At 40.3% G+C, this 25,517-nt stretch overlaps 1 protein-coding gene across 1 annotated transcript; it reads right to left on the reverse strand.

The window, feature by feature from the left end:
- Positions 1-371: 371 nt before the first annotated feature.
- Positions 372-25,142, reverse strand: prkcq (protein kinase C, theta). The gene is made up of 18 exons (XM_041963632.1): positions 25,081-25,142; positions 17,828-18,178; positions 12,417-12,616; positions 11,035-11,095; positions 8,370-8,550; positions 8,248-8,279; positions 8,060-8,145; positions 7,512-7,641; positions 5,482-5,591; positions 5,015-5,144; positions 4,732-4,901; positions 3,957-4,130; positions 3,777-3,868; positions 3,556-3,618; positions 3,307-3,445; positions 2,741-2,929; positions 2,238-2,366; positions 372-1,377 (listed from the first exon to the last, which is right to left on the reverse strand). Exons 2-18 carry the CDS (start codon positions 17,943-17,945, stop codon positions 1,222-1,224), a joined length of 2,160 nt encoding a protein of 719 aa, XP_041819566.1. The 5' UTR covers positions 17,946-18,178; positions 25,081-25,142; the 3' UTR covers positions 372-1,221.
- Positions 25,143-25,517: the final 375 nt, after the last annotated feature.

Raw genomic sequence — 25,517 nt, forward strand, 5'->3', positions numbered from 1 at the left:
ACATTCCCATCAAGCTATTTTATCTGTAAATGTGTATATTTTTTTTAGTTAGTTGGTATTGTGATGTAAAATTACAGATACTGTGATGAAGGGTTTTGTCCAAACTGTTTACAGCAAACTGTGTGCAGTCCCTGCCTGTCTGCCACATACAGGACTAACTGTGATAAACAGCTCAGCGTTTTTCTTACCTCAAGAAACAGTTTGAGATATTTTCTTAATTTCTTAGTACGTTTCCTCAACTTTGGAACAGATATTGTAAAGGGCAATGTTAAGTGGAAAAACTGAGATGGCCCTTCTTTCTGTCTCCACCTCCAGTCTCTCAGTTTAGCATTTCAGTTTAGTTTTAGACAGAAACAAAACAAACAGTGGTCTAAAAAAACCACACATTTTATTGAACATGATTCACAATGAAGAGAACAATGAAAATTACAGTATGCAGGGATCTAGTAACAGCATCAATGTAACTCCTGAGGTATGACAAGAAAACACACAACAACAAAATCCCTGTAATTGAACTCTGCTACACATTAACAGATCTACATCCAACTGACTGCTGTATATCGACAGAATTACATTACATTTATTTACACAACTGGCCATTTATTATTGAATTTGGTGTAACTAAATTTCTCAGTTTTCTTTACCTGAAGAAGTGTACTTAAAGTATTATGGGGCACCATAAGGTAACTAGAATACATGTTCTATTGATAAACACAAAGGTTAAGGGGGTTAAATTCTTTAAGGGGGAATTATGTAGATCATTATTTGTATGCTTTTAGACTGAAGGAGTTGGTTATGTTTGACTTGGAGTTATGATTTACACTATGAGAACGACTGATGCCTGTACACATTTAACTAATTATATGCGCAGCATCATAATGGACTTCAGGTAAATTGATCATTATTATGCAAATGGTCTTGGTATATGTTCCTTGCCTCATCTCAGTGCAGACATGTTGTTCCTCGGCTGTTATTCACAATGTTTTTTGTGAATATTTTTATTTTAATGTGAAATTGTAGTATGGAGAAACAGAAGAGACATGTGGCAAAGATCCCGTTACAATTGAGTTGTGCATTATGCCCAGGACACACCCTTAGTGGTTATCATCATGTTTACGGATACAGTTGAGTTTTGTGACATTCACGGTCTAAAGTCTCTGCACTTTGATTCAGTCATGACTGAGTACCGTGTTTGTAGGTAGTAGCTTGCTGGTCGGGTGGTCAGCATGTGATGCGAGCCATCCCCGGGTTAACGAAGGAGAAGTTTCTAAACATTGTCTGGTCAACGCTGTTGATGAGTGTCCGGTCGGCACACGACAGCCGGGGCTTCTCATTGATGAACTCTTTGTCAAAGTTACTGCAGTCACTGGGTGACGTCTACAAGGGTGGGAGGGAGAGTATTTCACTACACACAATAATGCGAACAACACACTACTGATTTAACAGTCTCACAATCTCCTGTAAAACACCAGTTGTATGGAGGTTGTCAATTATGTGGTCATACCATGAATTTAACAAAGCATATTCATTATTAGATGAGAAGGATAACTGTCAGGATAAGTCAACTGAAAAAAAAAAACCTTGGTCAAAATTAGACCTCAAATTATGTCGGCCTCCAGCTAATGATTATTTCCCATTTTGATTCATCTGCCAACTGTTGTCTTAATCAATTCTTTGATCTACAAATTGTTAAAAAATAGTGAACAATGTCCATCATAATAGCCCAGAAATCCAAGGTGATGTCTTCAGATGTCTGTTTTTGTCTGACCAACAGTCCAAAACTCAAATATATTCAGTTTATTATCACATAAGACAAAGAAAAGGAACAAATTTGAGAGCCTTGAACAGTCACATTTTTTGAAATGTTTTGCTCAAAAATGACTCATCGATTATTATAACAGTTAATGTCAGCATTGAGCCAGTCAGTCCACTGTCAGCACTAGTTAACACTAGAATAAAACTATGCATGCTGGTGAACTGAATAACATAGAAAGGAGTACAATTACTGTCCTGCTTTAATGATGTATGATAAAAATATTCAAGTTGTCACTTGTTCAGTTTTCAGATTTCATAATAATTGTACACTTAATTGATTTTTACACTGGAAAATTTTCTCCACGAGTTAAAGTAGATAAATATCTGCAGCTAGCATACTCAATAGAAAAAAAAAAACCAGGCCCTTCAAATTTGAATGGAAAAGTGAGACCATGCTGTGCCTCAGCTGTGAATGTACTTACCAGAGTTGGCCTGAAGGGTGGAGCCACCTGGCGTTCTTCCAGGGCCTTCCAGTCAGTGCTGCTGAAGAAATTGTGGTGTCTGATGTTTCCCTTCACTCCCAGGCGCTCCTCAGGCTCCCTCACAAACAACTGCAACACACACACGGGTTAAAAGATGTACGTGATGGCTTAAGATATGTTAATATGTTAATGCAAATACATGCGGTCAAATTAGAGCCACCAGTTGAAAAAAGGACACAATCCTTTGGTGCTTCTTCTGATTGTTAGAATTTTATTTTGTCCCCATATGAGCTTAACATTCACTGCTGTGTTTCTGTACTGACATCCATTTAAATCTGCCACATAAGTTTGCCTCCAAAAGAGCAATTTATAACTAACTAGTTCTTATTAAGTTCTATGTTATTCTTACAGAATTACTGCTTCTAGAGATTAATTAGTTTAGCACCCTAATAAACCCCCAGACACAACCATTGACACACGCCAACACACACACAGGGTCTGACCTTGACCAGAATGTCCTTGGCATCTTTGGTGAGCCAGCGGGGATAGAGAGGGTTGTCTGTTCGTATGGACTGAAACAGCTCCTCTTCATCGCGGCCGTGGAACGGTGACTGACCGATCAGCATCTCGTACAGCAGCACTCCAAATGACCACCAGTCCACTGAACTGTTGTACTTCTGACCCAACAGGATCTGACACACAAGCCAGCACACTTACAGTTAATACAGGCAGTCCTCAGCTCAGAATCTTGCCATGTTGGATAAAACTTGTGTATTTGTCTTTACTGAAGATATCTCAAAGATGGTTAGACATGCTTGCAGGTTTAGAGATTGCTATTTCATCAGGTTGGTGTGTTGGTTCAAGAAAAATATACCTTGATTTCATTTACTGACACGAACACTACTAGATAGTAAACTACAGGGCGTCTAGTACTGTATACAGGAAGTAGTGACAGAGTGAACAGGGAAAGCAGCTTTTATTACCTCAGCGTTGATTTACCAATTCATATACAATCTTACATAAATACAGTAAAGGTGTGTTTCCATTATAACATGGTGTGTGTCGTCACCTCAGGAGCGATATAGTCTGGTGTTCCACAGAAAGTGGACGTCCGCGAGTCATCCTGCATGTTCTCCTTACACATTCCAAAGTCTGCTATCTTTATATGACCCTCAGAGTCAAGCAACACATTATCCAGCTTCAGATCCCTTCAGAGGAATGGTAGCACATGAGCATGACATAAACAAATACAGAAAGCAGCTCTCAGTGTGGTGTCTTGTGCATCAGTGTCTGTTCTGTTTGTGGCCTATACGTATACCTATAAATGATTCCTTTAGAGTGCAGGAACTGTAGCCCACAGATGATCTCAGCTGAATAAAAGCTGCAGAAAGACATCAATAGGAGGGAGACAAAGATTTATAGCAAGAGAGAAGCAACAGTGTGAAGTTTCTGCTACCGTGGTAACAGTCAGAGGTTGTTACCTGGTAACAGGCACATATTCAGCTTATTGGATGTTGTGCTTTTTGGTGGGATACATACGTGGCTCTGTGCAAGTCAAACTTGTGGCAGTTCTGGATGTGGAACATAAGATCTCCTCCATTCAGATACTCCATCACAAAAAAGAGGTTCTCCTGCACAAAAATGAGCAGGGAGGTCAGGGCTCGGAGCAAATGGCCGCAGATGAGTTCTGAGCATCTGAGCATACGTGATTATTATTACCTTGGTCTGGAAGGTGCAGTACAGGTGCGTGAGGAAAGGATTTTCCCACGCTAAAGACAGGACCCTCCTTTCTACCATTGTGCACTCGACGTCATCGTCCATCAGCACCACGTCCTTTTTTAGAGCCTTCACTGCAAAGAACTGCCCGCTTTTTTTCAGCTCGGCTAGAAACACCTGGAAACACAGCAAAAACAAAACCTCCACACCTGGACAGTTCATAGTTTCTTCGCCCATTGTCTGCCCATTTCTAACACCCCCTCTCTCATGGAAAAAACTTTGCAACCACTGACATCAAAGCAGCAAGAAGTCTGTGGTTTCCTTTTTAAGACTGGCTGCACAAACAAGTGTGACCGCAAGCGACATACTGAGAGACCTGCATGTTGATAAGAATTATTAGAATATCACTGATGACAAACTAATGGGAAAGTCTTTCTCAGAAAGTGTACGTCTTATTATTAGCCTATTTCAAATAACCCTAAAAAAGTCTTGTAGCTAGAAGGACTTTCATAAAGAACGCTGAAATCATCTTGTATGTATTTCTCATTTTTCTTGTCAGTGTTTCCAGCTGGAACACTTTCGCTGTTTTCTTTGGGTGAATAACTGACGTATCTGGACTTTTTTTGTATGTACACTTCAACCTAATCTTCAACCTAAAATCAGAATACATGATGCTGAAAATCTAATACTGTGAATTGCCAATACTTGCAACACCCTCGGTTCTGATGTACATCCTGTTCTGTGCTTTGATTTTCTTAAATCAGATCACCTCCAGTACCTTGCCAAAGCTGCCCTTCCCGAGCATCTTGTGTAGGATGAAGTCATCAACCGTGAATTTGGGTTGATGGTCCTTCCTGGGAACAGCGTACAGAGGCTCCTCTTCTGTCAGCGCCTCAGTGATCGACTTGCTGACATCAGTTGGTCCGTCCCACGAAACACCCTGCAACTCTGCAGGAAGAGGTAGGTCAGGAAGCCGAAGTAGGAAACAAATGATTCACCCTAAAAAATGACTATCAAGAAGAAATGGCTTAATGAGAAGGAAGATTTTAGAGGTTGTGTACCTTTGTTTCCAGGTGTAGATGTGGGCGGTCCACCCGTTGCTAACGCAGATGGACCTCGAACCATTCCCGGCTGGCCAACACCTACTGGACCTTCTCGACCAATAATGTCAGTTTCTCTGGTGCTTTTGGCCTAAAGGTAAAAGGTAAGACCAGTATCAGACTGAGGGCTTGTGGGTTTGATCCAGCATTTATTTCACTGGTTGTTTTTATATCAAAACATGAGAGAAGACAGAAGACCTTAACAACACATGTTTAAACCCTCTTAAATGTTTTGTGCATTGACCAGCACATACTTATACATTTCTATGAAATGTCTTAGCAGCTTCAGGGCAGGTTTACTGAGGTGGGAGTTGATGATTAAAAGTACACAATAAAACTGAACGCACTTCTCAGTAGAAATTCCTCAGAAAAAAGTACACATTGAGACATGAAACATTTTGAAAGAGCAGAATATATGCTGGTCTGACCTGCTGTTTAATCTCGATGATGGCCAGAGCTTCAGCCATCAGTTTTTGGTTGACCCCACAGAGGTTGGCTACTTTCTTCTGGCATTTATGATGGACGTTCATGCTACATTCTGCACAGAAAAGACAGCATTACCACAGCTAATCATGTCATTAAAAATAGGCCTTGTGAGAACACAGTTTTGTATCTGTAATCGACACGATGACATCGACATAGTAGCACCATCATTACCGTGATAAACGTTATGGCATATTAAAATGTGCTATATTGTGTCTAATATAGGTTGAGGTCTGCACATGTACTCATAGAACTGGAGTTGCATCCAGCAACTACTACTTTGCTTGCTATAACGCTGACTTTGGAAAACGTGTGTGTGCACAAATCATTTTACTGCAGACTGCTTTGAGGGCCAATACAAAGCAGGATTCACTCCAAAACTGAAGCTCAAGGATGAATCGATCAACTTAAAAACCTGTAATTTTTGCCATTTTTATGTTGCTTTGCTGTTTATTTCACTGATTAGCCTGTTCAATTTGGCCCTAGCACCTTATTCTGCTAATGGCGGTAGTGGCATTCTTTGTAGACCCACACGCTGGAGCGGCATAATAATTACTGAGGGACAGTCAAGAGGAGCTGTGTGAATGTTAAGCCTCATTTGAAGCCAGTTAAATATCCAGAGCAGTAGCTTGGATTTGAGCAATGTGTTTTTCACGTTGCTTCTGGTGTCGTCTCACATAGCAAACGTTATCGCCACACTTCATACTGCGACGTAGGCTCAGCTGGTTTTGTTGTTACAGGAAAGCCTCCTCTGCTGCGTGGGTATGTGTGGCTGTTTCTGCCGTATGTAAATGTACTTGATAGACATGTCCTGTGGTACACTGCCAGTTATATAATATACTTTGGGGTTTCTGCCAAATAAATGCAGTTGAGATGCCTAACCCTACTTGTTGTCTAACTCTCAGAATGAACTTCATTACATTTACTAATTAACCTACATTATTGGGCATCATTATCATTCCCTTTTGGAGCCAGTAAACGATATGTTCCCTCACATAGTGAAAAGAGGTAGAATCATGTTGAAACTATGTGCATGCGAGATAAAGCTAGATTCAGAATATCATTCTCTTAGTTGGCGCTTCATTTGTCTATAGAAGAAAAGACTTTTTTCTGTTTCAAATTGAGTTTTTTCTCTTGTGGTGTCCGTTGTGTTGTTACGTACATTCATTACATAGAGAACGAACCAGCAATGTCAGATATACCCAAACACAGTTCATCAATACACGGTCCCAAACCTGACGCCTTGTACACATTGACTGCATCAGTGTGCTGGCTTGTGTTGGAATTTGAGTTATTTGGCATGGAACAGTGAATGGCCCAGCTGCTGTGACAGCTGCAGTGTGTTTCTGCATGTTCCTGCTGTTGTGCCAGCTGTTGGAAGAATATCATGGCATACTGTAGACTAAATTATTGTTGCTTCTTTCGTAACACGAAGGATTAGATGTTCCTTTGCAGGCTGAGAAAACGTTCCTAGCACCCGTGCTTCATAAACCCTTATTGAAATCCACTGACCTCTGTATATCCTCTGTCTGTCTTTTTGTTGTTGTTTTTCCTTATCTGAACCGAGGCTCTAGCAACAGAAGGTGTTGTTTGCTGCACAGATTGTAAAGCTGTTTGAGGCAAATTTGTGATTTGGGGTAATAAAAATACAATTCACTTGAATTGACTTCACTTTGCACTGCGCTGCACATCTGCATATTTGTTTTATTTTATTATGTTCAACATTTTATTGCATAGTTTGTCTCACAACTGTTACATATGCACATTTTGCATTATTGTATACTGGAAAACTGCACAGCCCAACTACAGTGTACACCAATATACACTCACAGGCCCAGTGCTTTATTTATAACTTTAATTTTAGACTTACTGTTCAACGAGTGCATTAACACAAGACAAGTGAATGTGTGCGAGGTTCAGTTTCTCAACACAAGATACATAAAACCACAGAAATCATAAAACTCCTGCCTCTCACCCTCACATTTGAGCCCCTGCTTGGCGAGCCCCCACAGCAGAGTACCACAGTGTTCACAGAAAGTGGGACTTTTGTAGTTGTAGACTTTAAACCTGTGGGGCATGTCGATCTTGAAACGCTCCTTGTGGATCTGCAGCACACACATCACATCATAGAGCTTATCATGGGACACAAGCAAACAAAGCCGAGAGCAGCAGTAGTAGAAGCACTTCCTGTATCCAAACAGTGGGTGGCAGGTCTGTCCTTTTTACTGGGTACTACAACGTGAGGTTTTCATTCTCTTTTGGTTTCATGCATGTGAACTCGACAGGCATGCAGCTGAGGCGGAAGTGAAACAAGAGCAAGAAGATAAAAGCAGCAAATGACAAGAAGTGTCTGGTGTAATGATACCTCTGTATGAAGTGACTACTTGATTAGTAAGCATTATAACCACAAGTTTACAAATCTCTAACACATGCTGTATCTCCAACCCCCGGATTTAACGCTGACTGCTTGGAAGAAATGGCACGCTGTCATAGAGCATTTCTGCGAATCGGTGACATACTTACCATCGTTTCTTTGCTGTTAATGGCTGAACCGGTGCATTTGGCGATTACTTTGTCTATGCATTTTTTGTGAATAGCTGCATTGCATTCTAAAGGACACAAAGATGACAGAGTTGAGACACAGGGGAAAAGGGGGGGGTAGAATCACTCAAATTTGGCCCTCCATAACGTCAATTGAAAATGACACTCACGTCTGCACTGGTAACCCTGCTTGTTGAGACCCCTGTGATGGATGAAAACACATGAAATGACTAATACGATAATGAAGAAACTGATGAATTGGTGATCTATGATGTCTCAGTTTGCTGCGTACCAGACAAACTCTTTGCAGACGGAGCAGAAGGTCGGTTGAGGGAAAAACGTGGCGCTGAACTCGTGACATTTGACAACATGGATTTTAGCCTGCTTGATGGCGCCTCGCCTCTGGTGGAGGGCGAACAGACCCTCCCTCTCCCGTTCGGACTCCGGGTCCCCCTCAGTCTGACCTGCAGCATCTGAAACACATCACCCAACCTTCGTTTTACACAGAAAACCAATGCAGGAGAAGTTGAGCTTAGCTTTATGTCGGCAGACTGATTGCTCACTGCCAAGAGAATTTCACACCTATATTTCAGCTTTGCACCTTTTGTCAATTGGAGTGTTTCTTACCAACATCAGAGTTTCATTTTGACCAAAGAATGAGTCTGTAACAAGTCACATAGATGAGTCATGTCTGTTGCAGCCCCTCCTTGTGATCTCTGTTCATAATTTCTGCAGTCTTGACTTTAAAGCTTTGTCCAGTGTATTTAAAGCACAAATCCTCTACTCCTCTAAAGTACTCATCCCTAATAAAACGCTGGTAATATTTCAGGCATCAGAAAACGCAGCTCCAATAACAGTGTTTTCAAAGTAATGTAGCTTTTTGTTGAATGGAAAAAAAAAATAAAATCAGTATTAAATTCTGGGCTTACCCCAGTTTCCCGGAGGTTGTGCAGTCACAATTTGTTTCTGACCATCTTATGTACAGTATAGTTAATTTTTTTTGGGTGCACCTCTATGTGGCTTTCTGAAATTTGTCTGTAGAACAGTGTGTTTATGTTCACTGAAAACCAAAAGAAACTGTAGTCAGAGCACTTATGTAGGTGTTAACATACTCGCATACAACAAAGAGTCTGATTCTTATTCCTCTTTCCATTCTGTCATTTTGTATTGCTGCTGCTGAATTTCTGACTCTTAATTTTCCAGGAAATATCAGTTAATTGTTGCACCTGTTTTCTTTTCCTGACATGTGCGATGTGCATCTTTAATTGATTACTGCTGAATGAATGGACAGTATGTGGTTGATCAGTCACCTGTTGAACTGAATCACAGGTTCAGACACATCTCATTGATGACGGTTCAAACAATCTCCCCACTCATTAACCATCTGGCTTTTGCAGCGTAATGTATGTGTAATAATTTATAATTTGGATTATGTGATGATCGCTGAGCTCATGTCTGTGTGTTAAGTCCACTGCTGGAGTTAGGACATGTTTAGCCTAGCTTAGCATAAAGAGTGAATGTGTGTGTGTATGTAAATATGCCAACCAGCGCTTCCATAGTTGCCTTATTTTTATTTTGTTTATCAAACAAACGTGAACAGAAATGTGAAAAGGTTAAACTGGGACTTTGGTTTTGGGCTCTGCACAGGCACAATAATACCAAACCTTACAACAGTCAGTATGAGCAGCTGTTGATTGCCAAGAAATAGTTCCAGCTCAATCCTCCCACTGACCCCTGCTCAGCTGTCGATCCTCTCCTCTCCATGGTATGCAGGAGTTGGACAACTCCTTTTTAAAAAGTGTGCTATCTATTTAGAAAGGAGTCTGTGTAGCTGAATCATTATGACGGCTGCTCAAGTACAAATATGGAGTTAATTAAACAGTCAGTCAGTTGGACCATTGTTATATTTTGACAAGCTGCACATGGACAGTTATGTGTCTGCATGTGTTTGTATGTAGTTCAAGAGGAAGTTCCACCAATCATATTGTCACAGAGCACCAGTTACGATGCCACCTGTTGTTCTGAGCAGTAATTTCCCATTTGCTGGGCCTATAAATAGAAACATGAGATGACTTCTCCCTTTTCGTTGTCAGTGGCTTCTCAGGCTCTGGCCTGGTGCTAATGTCAGGAAAGCATCTGTGAAAGGGATCTAACACAAAGCACACACACATCCACCTGCACCGCTTTGAACCAGCAGTGGGTCGAGAGTCCACATTCCTTATTTTTAGTCTGAGAAAATGTAATTAGGCTGGGACGATTAAGGCTCATTAAAACACACGAGGGTGCAAGTGATACAGGCTTTTGAAGGACTATAGAAACGATGTGGACAATGGCCAGTATTTTATGATCACATTCACCATTTATACAGTATTTGACCATTTTAGAACCCCCCAAAACCTAAAATACTCCCTCAACATGACAGATCTATTACATTGAAGCATTTAAAAAAATAAAATGTGGATACATGAAGGCTAAAAGTGACTAAAGTAAAAAGTACTGTATAAATGTTGCTGTTCTCTTACATGACTTCGTACAGTGATACAACAGACTGTATATCTTTTATGTAAAGCTATTAAACTGGCTGTTTGAAATACCAGGATTTGTCAAAAAATAATACTGTAAAAAGAAAATGATCCACTTTTTTTACTTCTATCAGAAATCACAATCAGTTTTAATCAACTGAATCCATTTTAACAAAAGATGTGGAAGTAGACATCGTATTTCTGGAAAACCACAGCAAAGTGCTTGAAATTAAAGATGGAGAAAACATTTTTTTGTTTGATTAGACTTCAGCCTTTTAACTCCAGATCATACAGAGAACTATCAGTTGATTTAATTTGGTTGTTGCTGGGAACCTTTTTTGCAGCTAGTAAAAACCTTGTGTGTTCCAGTATATTGTAGTTGTTATAAGTGACGGAGGGGCGGTAGGTTGAGTTATCTAGGTTTGAACCACTCACCGCTTTTCTCCAGATAATACCTGGCCTCCATCCGCAGGCGGCCCTGTGGCTTCAGCTCCAGCTGAGACAAAAAGAAACAAAAACTGAAACAAAAGCAATATTTTAGGACCAAAATTCATGAGAAAATGTAAAGGGAAGGATGGGGATTCATGATGATGGTGATGGTGATGCATTGACTGTATAATGGAGAAACAGTGCGCGTTAAGCTGTTGGGACTTATGGAGACAGACAGTCTGGTGCATACAAACACACAGATCTGATTTGAGTCATCCATTTCACTTTGTGTTTGTTTGAATCTTTGTTTGGTATCAGAGACAGTTGGCATGATTCCTCTGGTGTCATTCAAAGTCAAGTCTTTCCAGGAAAAAAATCTCTGTTGCGCAAGATCTGTTTTTACTTTCTGAATTATTTAGAAAAGCTACTTAAAGCTACTGTGGGTAATGTACAAGAGGTCAAGAAATCAGCCAAAGTCAGTTTAAGTCAATAATGTGCCATCAGAGATACAGTATAAACCCTTTTCACTGCAGATATTTTGACATGTCATACCAGAAAAGCACAGATTTGTCAAATAACATTAATGATGGCTGCATTCCAGTTCCAGGCTGGTGTGCATGCTGGTTCGCTGTTAGACTTGGGTCTTGTCTACATATGTAAACACGATATTTTTGAAAACGTATGTCTGAGCTATGTTTTTGGGCCTGTTGTTCACATGGAAATGCAATGGCTGTGGCTAGGCCTGCTATGCCATGTGCCAGAAAGGTAGAAAATAAAGGCGATGACAGAAGTGTCAAATAACTATAAATTAATAAACAATTGGCGACTATTTTGTAGCCTCTAGCTATTGGTTTTTTTAAGTGACTACTGCCAAAGGAAAGCTCACTTTTCTGGTACGTGAGGTATAGCTGAGGCCATCTACTGGCCTGGCATACTTGTTTGAGCATTTTTAATAATTTTTGCGGGCTCATGTGTACAGAGGTATTTCATAAAACAAAGATTGTGTGGACAGGATTTTTATTTGGTTTAACAAAGGTGGAAATTTTCAGAAATATCTGTATATGCATATTGAAATCCTTAGAAGTGTATTTGGATGGTACGCAGCCAGCAGTAATGCAATTAATTACACCTGTGCTTTTCCTGCTATGTATTACATGTAAAAATGGTTCATTTTCTGGACAGTGCAGCTAATGACGCCTAGCACCACAAATGGACACAATTCTGTTTTTTTAATGGCTAAAAGGTGGATTACAGCTTTTAACATTTGGTCATTTGACCCAAAAGTGAGTCAGCCCATCTGGATTTTTGCTGAATAGGTCAAACAGCCAGTCCAGGAGGACAAACGCAGAGAGACACACAAACATGCTTGTCAATCCCACTGCACTAACCCAGATCTCCAGCTTGCCGTTCTCCTTCTTGCATCGTGTTGCTAGTAAATCCAGAGCCACCGTAGCCTCAGACTTCAGCTCTGCTGTCCGGTCCTTCACCATCACGTGCATGAGGCGACCGCGGTGGACGTGGGCATCGAACGTGGTGCTCCAGGGGGGGTACATGGTGGGCTTCTTCTGCTTGTACACTGGGCCCTTTTCTGGAAAAAACAAAACAAGACACATCTTCATGTGCAGGCTCTTTTTTTTCTGACACATGCTCTATCTTGAGACTACAAGAAACACAAGTGGAAGAAAAATTAAAACAATTGAGGTACACGACTTAAAATAACATCAGAGCAGAGCTGCAAGTAAATCACCAAATCAACGGGACTGTGTGACTGCTGGAAAACTAATTCAATGAGCTGCACTGTTGCACTGGAGGACATGTACCTTCATTTGCATGAGCACATACTGTAGTTTATTTTGACTGAATCCCACATATGCCGCCCTCCTGCCCCAAATACTCATACCCAAATGTGTACTAATCTGCCACTGAAAAAAGTCGCCAACAAATTAAATTTCTTCGTCATGTAACATTTGATTATAAATAGCAATGTCCTGCTAATTATTTCTCATTTATAAAAATATCCCAATTTTATTTTCATGGAAATGCGCATTTTTATGACATGTTTTAATGGATCATCAGGGTGCCTGAGAGCCACAGAAAGGCTAAGAAAGGTGTAAAGCACTGAGAGACTCACATGTTGGTTGTTGTCTTTTTAAGGAATTTGCTGACAATAACAAAAGTGTAAAATATTAGTAGCCTCGTTGTCACAGGAGGAAATCTGTGAATCATGTACGTTAAAATATACGGTCATTTTATGCCACGTGCGTGATCAAGTGTTAGATGTTTACATTCTTATTCTCCTCGGTTGTCATGGGTAATACATTCAGTTGCACTGCAGGATGATGCACCTGTAATGATATACCAACTGTATGTTGGACCACCTGTGCAGCAGACCTATATTATTATTTTCTTATCACAGTATTGAAAGATTTCCCATCACATCAAAAAAAAAACCCTCCTGGCCTTCATAATTGACATCTGCTGATTTTTTTTCTCTGCAACAACATCCAAAATATCCACTTACATAACAGCCACATGCCATCCTGCTGCTTCAACAATAAAGCCCACTAAGCTTTCTACTCCCACAGCGATCTGCGGCCTTCTCCATCATCGGCTCATCGCCTGTCAGTCCGCCGGCTCTGGCAGCCGCCGTCTGTGCCGATTAAAGCTCCCGGAGAGGAAAATATGTCACTTTCTCCACAGACACACAGGTTACATCAGAGTCTGTGAGTTTCCTTGCAGCATTATGCAGCATGAGAGGTGACATGTTTTGGTGTCAGCCTGTACTCAGTCAGTTCCTGTGTTATTCTGTGAAAAAGTACCAAGGTGGCATTTAGAGTTAGGTGTGTTCTCATGCCTCTGCTGCTTTGAAGGAGCTCACATTGTCACCTTTCTATGCTCTGTGGGTGTGTTATCAAAGACGTTTAATTATAGTTTGAGTCATTAAATCCAAAATTATTGCATTTTCCTTTCATGCAAGAACCTGGTCCTGATTACACAATTCAACTTTGTTTTTGTAGACTCTTTCATACACAGGATAAAAGCCAGTAAATGATGGGGCGCCTTAAGTGATAGTCAGACAAAACAGATCACGTCTTAAGATTTCTTCTAAAAATGTCCCTCAAATCCTCAGGCGGACTGTTGCAGAGACGAGGGCCTCGGCGGCTGAAGGCCGACTCCCTGTGAGTCTCATAACAAAATATGAAATCACCTCACTAAAGAAAGTCTATCAGCAGCATTTCGCTCAAAAGCTTTGACTCAGCATGCAGGTTTGGCTCATTTGTAGGATTCTAAAAGTGGAAGTTAACCAAGAGCGGCCCTCTGTTTGACGACTGTGACAAGCTGTCGGAACAAGACTTCCCATTAACACAGGGGGATATAAACAAAAGAAAAAAAGGAAACTCCGAAGGGTTAGTTACGCGAGCAATTACAGACAAGCAGTGCTGATTTACAAGATGTGTTATAAGGGCAGCTACATTCTCATAAGACAGCCTCCCTTAGATACAATAACAATGAATGATCAAACACGTATTGTCGGTTAATCCAAAACCTGATTTATTTTATTCCTCTGTGCCGTAAAGCTCAATTGTATTGTTGTACTGCTGCCCCAAATACTCAGTCGAGCACCAAATGTGGATTAATCCACCACTGAAAATAGTCCCCAACAAATGCACTATTTACTTGTGTTCCAGTAACATGTCCTGAACACCAAAGAGCCCAGCAGTTTTAGGAAGTGACTACCCTTTTATGAAACTATATGTACAGTATTTATGAGCTGTTTCTAAGGATTTTTGTCTTTGTTAGGGACCAATGCGCTCAGGATGGGGAGCCAGAAAGTATTGAGAGACTAACACTTGTTTCATTTTGGCATTTTATGGAACTTGTTTACAATAGCAAAAATACAGAGTATTGTCTTATTCTTTAAGGACAGCACTTAATAACAAGTTTGCAACATAAGTGCAGCTGTTGAAGTACATTTTGCATAAAAAGGCATCCTTTAACAAGAACTTCAGCTCAGGCTTGTAAAACTACTACACTACTACTTTGCTTACTTGATATTCAATAAATGTACAAATTACATTTAGTACATTCGCTGTATATTAATACTAAAATGAAAGTTGCCATTATTATAAGATGTTGTAATCTTCATTGTCCTTGACGAGACAAGAGCAGACAGTTGACTCAGCTTCTTGGTGCTTTTGGCCAATCGTGACACTTTGTAGTTGAAAACAAAACAAGATGACAGGAGGCCGTTAAGGCTGCAGTTCTGTGCGTGACTTGTGCTAAGCTTAGCAGAGTCAAAAAGAAAAAGAAAAAAAGGCTAAAAGACCCAGAACAGTCTGAACTTTGTAGAGGACTTCAGAAGAAAAGCTGTTTATTGAAGCTTTCCATCACTTTTATTTCAAGATGAAATCAGCTGCAGTGAGCCAGAGTGCCTGATGGCAGCCATCTTTATCTCTGCCAGGCAAAGCCTGAGGGATCATACGTTTGGTCGTGTGTATATCTTTCCGCAGCTAATCTCAAGTACTATTGGACCCATCAGCCTGATTTATTATGTGCATGTTTAAGACAGTATGCTCAAGGACCTCATCGTTGCGGTGATTCACAATATTTGAAAAACCTATTTTATCGACTGCTGCTGGGAATTTCTCATCATCAGCTCTATCTGTAGTGTATTTTACATGATGTACAGTTTCAAGGGGATACTGAGGTAAAATCTGTTGCTGATGTTTAAATGTAAACATCACATGAGTTAATTTTAACATTTCATTAAAGGTTAAATTTTAACGTTTTTAAACTCCTTATTAAAGTGTTGTAAAAGTAGAATTTATACACACATACACCTGAAATACACACACATGATCTGTAGACATGTGTTAGTGGAGAGTGACGAGGCTGCCACATCGTCAGCACTCCAAGCAGTCGGTTCAGTGTGTCGCTGGAGGGCCCAGATGGTGAACTGGCACCTCTCTAGTCAGTCCACACTCCATAATGTGGTCCATGCTGGACTTGAACTGCCCACCCTCCAGTTGCCAAGCCAAGTCCACATGGACTGAGCTACTGCCGCCCCGAGTTGTACCAATATATGATGGTATCAACTACGTGAGCCCTGCTGTGTTTTTCTTTTTGCTTAAGTCTGTGTCGTTCAGGCATGAGAAGGATTTCTATCCGAGGTTAAAAGAAATGAAACTCAACGAGAGTGTTCCTTCAGTTAGTCAGTGGTGCACATGAAATGCGCAGATACAGCGAGCCTCTGTCTGCTGCCTCATAGGCCCATTCTTGTGGTTTTACAGAGGAACAGAAACATCAGAACCCTCCTCTTTCCTCTCAGTGACACTGTTTTTAGCCCTATCCTGCACTCATGCTCACCAGTGGTTAAAGATAGCCAGATGCAGAACAAAGATATCTGCCCTGAGTCTGTTATCATGGTGGGAAGTTTCCCAGAGTTGAGACAATGAATGTGAATCCACAACCGCAATGATCTCAAAAAATGTAGCATGTTTTAAAATATATGGACCCTGTTACATTCACTGTAAGACACTGCTATCTTTATCGGTTGGTGCTTCAACACAGTATATGGAGCCTGCCATCCTATACCTCAGATCTCCTGACAGTGTTCTGGTATATATACTTATATACAGTGCATATACTTAACCTTGATCGTTTTACAAACTGTAGTTACTACAACTGTATGATGGCCAGTATTCAAGTTTTTTAAGATTAAAGTGAAAATAAGGAAATATCATCTGTAGTCCTGTCATACTTTTATATATTTGCACAGTAACAGTTTTGCTGTCTAGTGTGCCTAAAAATAACGTTGCTACTTCTACTTTTCTATATTTATTCCAACCCACTGTTGTAGCATAACTGAACACAAAATGCATCACTTCCTGTCTTACAGAGAAATGTAAAAGCTTTCATGAAGTGGAATCAATGCTGAATTGACTGTCAGCCAACAGTCGAAACCCAACGATCAAAATACTCATATGAAACAAAGAAAAGCAGCAAACCATCACATTTAGATAAAACCAATGAACGCTTCACATATTTCTCTTGAAAAATGACTCATTAATCAATGGATGTATGCACTAAGCGGTTCAGCTCTAGATTAAACTGAGACACCTAAACCCAGGATCATCAACCATATTTGATGTGTCAAAATGTTCCGTTAGAGACATTTTAGGACAGAGTCTGACGCGGAATAAAACAGAATGTGTCAACTTGCTAATCCTTTTTAACATCTACCAAACTGAAAACAACACAAAGACAATATATTTAACGTTTGACCTCATCAGCTTCATTGATTTTTGTAAATATCTGGTTTCAAACAAGTTGGGACAGGAGCAACAAAAGACTGGAAAAGTTGTGGAACGCTCCAAAAACACCTGTTTGGATCATTCCACAGGTAAACAGGTTGATTGGTAACAGGTGATAGTATCACGATTAAAGGGTTAATAGTCCACAGCGAGGATGGAGCGAGGTTCAACACTTTGTGAACACATGATTGGATAAAGGAGATTAATACATGGGCTCAGGAACTGTTTTGGAATCAGGGTTGTTCATATGTAATCAGTTATCAGTTATTAGAACTGGGTTAGATGCTGACTAGGCCATGACTGATTCTCAATGAAATGTCAATAAAGTTAGATATTTAAACAAACAACCCATTAATCAATGGACAGAAAATTAGTTGCCGACCATTCTGATAATCGATTATTCATTTGAACTGGTTGTCAAGCTTCCCTTATGTGAGGATTTGCTGCTTTTTTCTGTTTTTTGTCGTTTTTAACTGGTCACTGACCTGTGTCGATGGCCTCCTTCATGTGAACAGCACAGTACGGGTTCAGCACCTCCTCATGGTAGGCCAGACCGGCATCGATCTCAAAGTTGGAGAAGCCAATCCGCAGGAAAGGTGACATGGCTGCAGGGTTTTAATCAACTATCCAAACAACCTCCAGGAAACCTTGCGATGATTCTTTGCCAAGCCGTTTCGAGAGATGAGATTTCTCCGATTTTGGAGACGGGTTCGGTGTCGCCGTCAACCACCTTTCCTCCACTGCAGCACACTGGCCCCTTTCCTCCAGAGGAAAGATAGGCTGGCAGAGGAGGAGGAGGAGGTTTGCTGTTTTCCGCCCTTGACGCTTTAAACAACCTGAGAGAGGAAGAGACGGAGAGAGAGAGATATTTCGTCACCCGTGACACCGTAACCACATGAGCTGGCTCTGAGCGAGTTTCCCTGCAAACTCAAAACTTAGTCTGCTCCAGCTGGCTGTCAAAGCAGGGTTTTAAACTAAATTCACAACACATCTCCCCCACATGGATCCCGCTGCATAAACAAAACCCAATCAAAACAGGAAAATGTTTGAGGAGCCTTGCTGGTGTTCACACCTAGAAACCCAAAGCAAGTGTTCACACCAGGAAACCCAAAGCAAGATAACACACCAACGAACATAAAAGCACTCGTACCTTCAGGACTTGTAAACACCAGCTGTCACTTGGCAGCAGCTTTGAGCACCTTATGAAAACAAAATAATCTCTCAAAAAATCTTTCCAGCTTTGTGTGATCAACCACAAAAATAAATACAGAAACCGCTCGTGCTGCCTCCACTGCAGCAGTTCTGATGGCACGGTCTTCGACTTGGTGACGGTCGATGTGATATTTGAGGCCTGTCGGAGAGCTGTGTGTGTGTTTGTGTATGTGTGTGTGTGTGTGTGTGTGTTTCAGTCCCAATGGTGGAGAGGAGGCTGGGAGGTGACTATTAATAGAGCTGAAATACTAAACGCAGATCAGGACCGCATGCGCCTGAGTCCGCAGTACTTGTTGTCATGGTCATCATCACCAGAAGCCGGGAAGTGACCTTCTTCACCGTAAACCTCGCTGGCCCTGAGTCAGTGGTGTCATGTGAATAGACACAGAAACATATAAAGTGCAGCAGGTGAATAAACGTTGGAGAAACCAGCAAGAGTAAGAGATTTTGAACGTATCTGACCGAAAAATCCCTTCAGGCCTCCCTCCACACACACTTTCACAACACATGAACACACTCTGCCTGAGTACTGCCCTCAAAAACCAGATATTACCTGTCCACAGTAACCATGCAGCTCCCTCAGTTCTCGCTGTCGTTGAAAAGCCAGACTGATGTTAACTCTGGTTCGACCTTTTGCTTTTTCTTCTCCCGTCTTTCTCCTTTTCTTGCTTTGTTTGTCGGTGTAAGCTGGTGTAAAGGCAGAGTGTGCACAGGTCGGCAGGTGGGCCATCCGATCACTTCATTCGGAGTTTTTGCTTCCGACCTTAAACTGTGCTGATTGTTCATCTGGTTCAAGTTATTTTGGTCTCATTGTGTAAGCGTGACCTCTCAGGCGCATTATTTCAGCTTAAACACAAAACAAGTTTTGTCATAATTCCCCCGTGTAAATACTGTGAAAACTAATCCTGTGAGCTTTACACCACCTACTGATGTTGACACTAGACTTCATTGGCTGGTACCAAAACATTTCAGAAACCAGCGCAAAAGAAAGACCATCTCAGCTTCCCAGAGGCCAAGTTGAGATCTTCAGGTTGTTTTTGTCCGACCAACAGTCCAAAACTCCAAGAAGACAATGAAAAGCAGCTAATGCTCACATGTCAAAAGCTGGAACAGCTAGACAGATATTTGATGTATTTTCCAAAATCTGTGGCCAGTCCATAACACCTGACTATCACACAGCCATTTTTGGCATTCCACCACCAGGCTGCAAAGTCTCAAACCTGCAAGCAAATGCTTTGGCATTTGCTTCCCTGCTCGCACACAGACTCATACTTTTTAATTGGAAGTCGAATTCAGCCCCGTCATTCCTGCAGTGGCTGAGGGATGTGCTATCTTTTCTACCTTTAGAGAAAATGAGATACAAGATGTGTAAAGCCCACAGAAACTTTACCTTGATCTGGAGTCCCTTTATAGAATTTGTAGAAGGCTTTTCTTTTCAATGATACACCTTAATACAAGTTGTATTGGATAGTTAAAGCCTCTTTATTATATGCTCAAAACGTCATATCACTGATTGGAACATATAATGAGGGGTTCCTGTCTGACTATTTCTGTATTTGTTTTTGTACTTTTTCTGTTTATTTGATTTAATTTTGTTTATGAGCCCTGGGGGTGGGGAGTGGGTGTTTATGTTCGGAAGTTGTATGTTTGTTAATAGAAAAATGCAAAATAAAGTTAAAAAAAAAAAAAGCTGGAACAGCTGCAGCTGTGTCATAATCTTTTTTTTTTTTTTTTCACTTTTCCAGTTTCAATTTCAAAAATGGAGCAGTTTTAGCCTGCATGCTGTCATGGTGACGAAGAGGTCATTCTGTCACATTAATAACCTGCCACTGGTAAAAGTGAGCCTGTGTTATGAAAGTGGGATACAGCTGTAGCCCTGTTTGATTTTTAATTAACTTTACAGACTTTGCCGACTTTTCGCACTGACTAACTGTACACTGTTATATACCATTTAATTAAGACAATAAGAATATGAAGCTGATCATCTGACGTAATGACTCCACGTACTGACTGCTCTGAGTATCATAGCTGGCCCCATGTTTATAGAAGAGTAATTACTACCTTTTTCTTTAATTTCTTGTTTTCTACCATTAAATTGAAGTTGCATGAATGTCCTCATCAGCATATAAGTAAACACATACAGTCACAGACTTCTATTGATCCTGATGAATTCTCACACACATTCGCACCCGCGCCCAGCGCAGATTCAAACATTTGAGATTTTGCAGAGCTGCAGCCCTCCCATGCAGCCTCTTGTGCAGTTTGAACCTGGTGTTTAATGCTGCGCTCATGCTGGGGGAGTAAAACTTCCGGTGCAGAAGTTACGACGATGTAACCACACTTCCTGTCTCTGGGTGGTTTTATTTTTCATTTGAAATTGTCACAGGCGGGGATCTTGCAAACACTAGATAGAAAAACACCACCAAAGTCAAATCATTGCTGCTCTGTATTTTGAAAAGGTGGGCAGAGAACAACTATGATGAACTAAATACAAGTTAGGAGCAAAATATGTGTTTGATGTTAAAGATAGCAAGTTATTACAATGATTAGCTTTGATTATCCTCATATATTTAAGATTAGCTGATGTAAATACTTGAAAGGTCTCTTTTACTGGTGTGTTTACAATGTTACTGATGTAAACAAACCTTTATTAGCACCATAAAACATGAACAACTTTGATTTAGTTCATGTTCACTGTGTCTCCCTGTATTAAAAGACCTGTCCTGTGGTTGACACAGATTCTACCTTCAAGAAAAGGAAAGTTCCCACAGACTGGGAAAGATGTGAAACGCTCCAAAAACACCTGTTTGGAACATTCCACAGGTAAACAGGTTGATTGGTAACAGGTGAAACACAGTTTGTTTAAATGGTTGGTTCTGTTTTTATTTTCATTTTTGCGCAGCGTCCGAGCTGTTTTGGAGTCGGCTTGTACATCTAAGCATGATTCAGTCCATCTTAATTTACATTTTGTTTCACTGAACTCTATGGAATGAATTTGTCACACAGCTTTAGTAACTAGTTACTTTTCAGTTTTGCATCCCCTTCCTGGCCAGTAAAAACCCCGTATCTCCAGATGTGTTGATGCTGAATGTTCGTGATAAACTGAAGGATGATGTCTTGAGAAACTTCTGCTCCTCCTTCAGCTAAATAAGCTGTTTAAAAAGCCTCTTGGATCAGCTGGAAAATGCATCGTCACAAAGCTGAAAACAGGCTGTTCTTCTGAGATACGTGGTTCTCACAGGACAGCTAATTAAACCAGCCAACAGGATATAAAGCAGTTAAAATGAGCTCAACCTGAAACATCTACAGCAGTAAAAAGCAACATTAATGCAGCAGAAATATTACTCCACAAACATCAGATATAATAATAAAACACTATTACTGCACTCTGAGTACTTTTAGCTCATAATGCTGACATACTTTTGCTTAAGGAAGGTTTTGAATGCAGGATTTCTGATCTGAGTACTTCTTCCACCCCTGCATGTCTGAATCTGACACATCTACATATATGCCACTTCTCATACATATCTATAGACAGCTCACTAAGATGCAGCTTGAGATATGAGCAACTTCATGATGTTTAAGGTTAATATTTTGCTACCTTGTACTACAACTGCTGCACAACAAATTCCACTCAGAATGAATTAAGCTCTGTCTTATCTCATTTTGAATCTACGTGTTTCTGTAACTGCTGGATGATCTTAACAGTCTGTTTTATAGTTTCACTGATAAAACAACTGCACTAACCAAGGAACTACTAGGAACTTCATTAACTTTCATTTTGTCCCGCTCAACTAGCTGGAGAAGCTTGAAATAGCTCAACTGGACGGGGGGATGGATGCTTTTGTTAGTTTTTAGTGAAGTGAACTATTCATTTGTTCAACCTTTAAAAGTGATTTAATGGGAAAAGCGTATAAATATGATGTCTGATTCTTCCCTTTAAGCCCTGCAGAAGGTTGCTGCTGCTCGTTTGGGCCGTTAATGTTGATTAATCTTTCCTGCACATATGGCTCAGGTTTGAAGCAGAAGGCAGATGTGATGCTCAGGAAAAGCACGATATAAAGATGTAAAGCCATCGAGCTGATGTAAAGTGTGAAGCCTGTGGTGACGTCTTAATGAGATTAAACCGTCTCTGCCCTCTTTCTCTCTCATGTAGTAACCGTACTCTGTGTAAGAGGATTTCCACAGGACCAACACAGGGGTCATTGTTAAAACAAGCTGCTGATCTTCACTCTGTAGAACCTCTGATTACTATTTTGAGCCAAAACAGCAGCTAATCAGCTACTGATGAAGCCTAATGTGCTTTCCACACATAAGGACGCAGGCTTTTGTGTTCATTTTAATGTCTCGTGAAGTCTTGGTTGTTTAATGTTGCGGCTGATGTTTATCGTTTTCGGTGCAGCCAACAGAACAAACAGACTTCGTTGTGTGGTGTCGTCTCTGAGCACACACCTTCATGTGTGCAGGTATCAGGGTGCCATCTGAAGCGGTGGATTCACTTTACTGTGAGCACCGGTGGGCACTCAAATGCCACCACACCCATCCTCAAACACACACACACACACACACACACACACACACACAGATGCAGGGAAGGTCAAGTACCAGTGTGCCAACGCCGGAGACCTTTCACAAACCTTTCAAGAGCGACGACAAAGTCGATCAAGCACTCCCGCCTGACCCTCTGAACCGAGCACCATCAAAGCACTCTGTGTGTGTGTGTGTGTGTATCTGTGTTGTGTGCGTCCCAAAGCTGTTTGAAGTAGCCAAGATAAGAGGGGGCTTGAGGGTGGGATCTTTGTTGTTATTGACAGGAGGGCCATGTGTGTGACAGAAGCCTTTGACGCTCCGAGTGTCCCTGAAGTGGCCACTCGTTCAAAGATAGAACACAGTGAACACAAAGGATGTGACCTTTACATGAGCTTACATCAATGACTTATCCTGTTTGTATAAGTATCAGTTCACACTGCGTCAAAAAGGCTCAAATTTAGGTTGTTTTTACAGTGAAAGTAGGACATTTAATTACATATTTTTCCATCAAAAGATGCTAATGTTTTTCAATCTAATTGTTTCTCTAGCTACAGATGTTAAAACAACTTAAACTAAAAATTCACAGTGGATGTAAGTGAGTAACTTACACAAATACTGTAATGTTCTGAAGTACTTGTACTTTGTTTTCATTCTAATTCACATCATTTGAGAATACTGTAATGCTTCATTATAGACTGAACTACCAAATATACATAAACAGCTACAGCACTAAGTGCTGCTTACATGTTTATTTGTTTGTTACATGCTAAGCTACTCGTCACTTTGCACAGTCAGACTTTACAACACATGGTAAGATTAGAAAACATGATGCATTTCTAATGATATAACTACCGAAATGTATATAAAGGAGTTAAAGTAGCTCCCTCTCCACCAGCTACAACATTAAATTGCTGCTTACATTTGTAGGACTGGAGTATAATAACATTTATTCAGTTAGTGTACCTCTACTTCACGACATTTCCACTTTTCACTCCACTACATTTACAGTATTTGACGGCTTTAGCTACTAGTTACTTTGCAGTGCGCAAATTTGCACATAACATTTGATCAGATTATAAAAACATGTTGAATTGTTGATTTTAACAACCAAAATGTTTACAAAGTAGTTAAGATTGGTTACAACATTAAAATGCTGCCAATAAACATGCTAAGTTTATTTGCAAGGCTGGAATGTAACTAATTACATTTACTCAAGTACTACACTCTTGTACAATTTAGGTATACTTTACTTTAGCATTTTCCTCAATAGACTACTTTTTACTTCTACTTCAGCGTATTTAGGTGGGAAATGTTGCTTGTTTTACTCTACATCCACTTGACAGCTGTAGCTGATTTTCCACACACAGAACATATGATCTGTTTATGTAAGAAGCTTTATCATAGATTAAACCACCTATAAATACTCATATGTATATAAGGTAGTTGCAGTTACTATACATATTAAAGCATCAGTAGCATTCAAATTATATATATAATAGTATAACAGTGACAGGGGTTATTCTGCTGCGTAATACGTAATTTGAATTATGTACTTTCAGTACATTTAGCTAACACCTCCATACATAAAGATTTTGAATGCAATAGAGTATTTTTCCATGTGATATTTTGACTTTGTAATGCTCTGAATATATCATGACTTACTGTTTAATTCATAAAATAAACAGTTATCAAGCCAGTCGTAACTTCTGTGTCTAAATGTAGACAAGCTCATAATGTAGCTTTCAAAACCAAAACAACAAAAAAGACTAAAATAAAATGACACTAAAATAGCAACCAGTTAGCCTGTAATGCACCAAAGGCTAAAAGTTCAAGACAAATGCAGCCGTTCATGTTGTGTTTAGTTCTTATTACAGTGTAAAAGGTATTAAATGTTAGGCTGCAACACCCATACTCATATCCTCTTAATCATTAGTGTGATCAATATCATGAATAGTTAAGTTAAAATGGTGAAAATGTAGAAAACACTGTTACTCACCTGTAAAAGACCTCTGAAGTTCAGCGCTCGCAGACAGAAGCTGCTCTCCATCTGAACATTTCTCTGACAGACCGGAGAGAACAGAGACGGTGCATTTAACCGTGAAATCACGAGGCGTTCAGGGACTGTCAGAATATTAGAAATTGTTTAGAACATCTGCACCAACAATCAAAATGTAAGTGTTAAATAAAAGAATAGCAAGGGAAAATCAGCTATTTTGCTTTTTCCAACACATCCAAGCCAGATAGGACATATTTAAAAGGTTTCATTAAAACTATGCAGCATAATTCAATGAACTAGATACATTTAGGTGCCAAGAGGTCTGGTGTGCATCCTCTAAACTTCTGCTGTGGCTCCATGTCATTTGATTTTCAACATGACTTGAAATACCTTTTGTGACCTTCAGTGTCAATGTTTTTTGTGCAGCAGTAAATCTT

This window comes from Chelmon rostratus, chromosome 22 (genome assembly GCF_017976325.1).
Source record: "Chelmon rostratus isolate fCheRos1 chromosome 22, fCheRos1.pri, whole genome shotgun sequence".
NCBI classification, from domain to species: Eukaryota; Metazoa; Chordata; class Actinopteri; order Chaetodontiformes; family Chaetodontidae; genus Chelmon; species Chelmon rostratus.

What these genes read in the sequence shown, in the direction of transcription:
- prkcq (XM_041963632.1), bottom strand. Translation starts at nt 17,945, where the DNA reads ATGTCACCTTTCCTGCGGATTGGCTTCTCCAACTTTGAGATCGATGCC. An exon ending in TTAACAGCAAAGAAACGATG is followed by an intron (nt 7,642 to 8,059) that starts GTAAGTATGTCA and finishes TGTGTGCTGCAG; the next exon opens with ATCCACAAGGAGCGTTTCAA. An exon ending in TCTAAAGGAATCATTTATAG is followed by an intron (nt 3,446 to 3,555) that starts GTATACGTATAG and finishes ATTCCTCTGAAG; the next exon opens with GGATCTGAAGCTGGATAATG.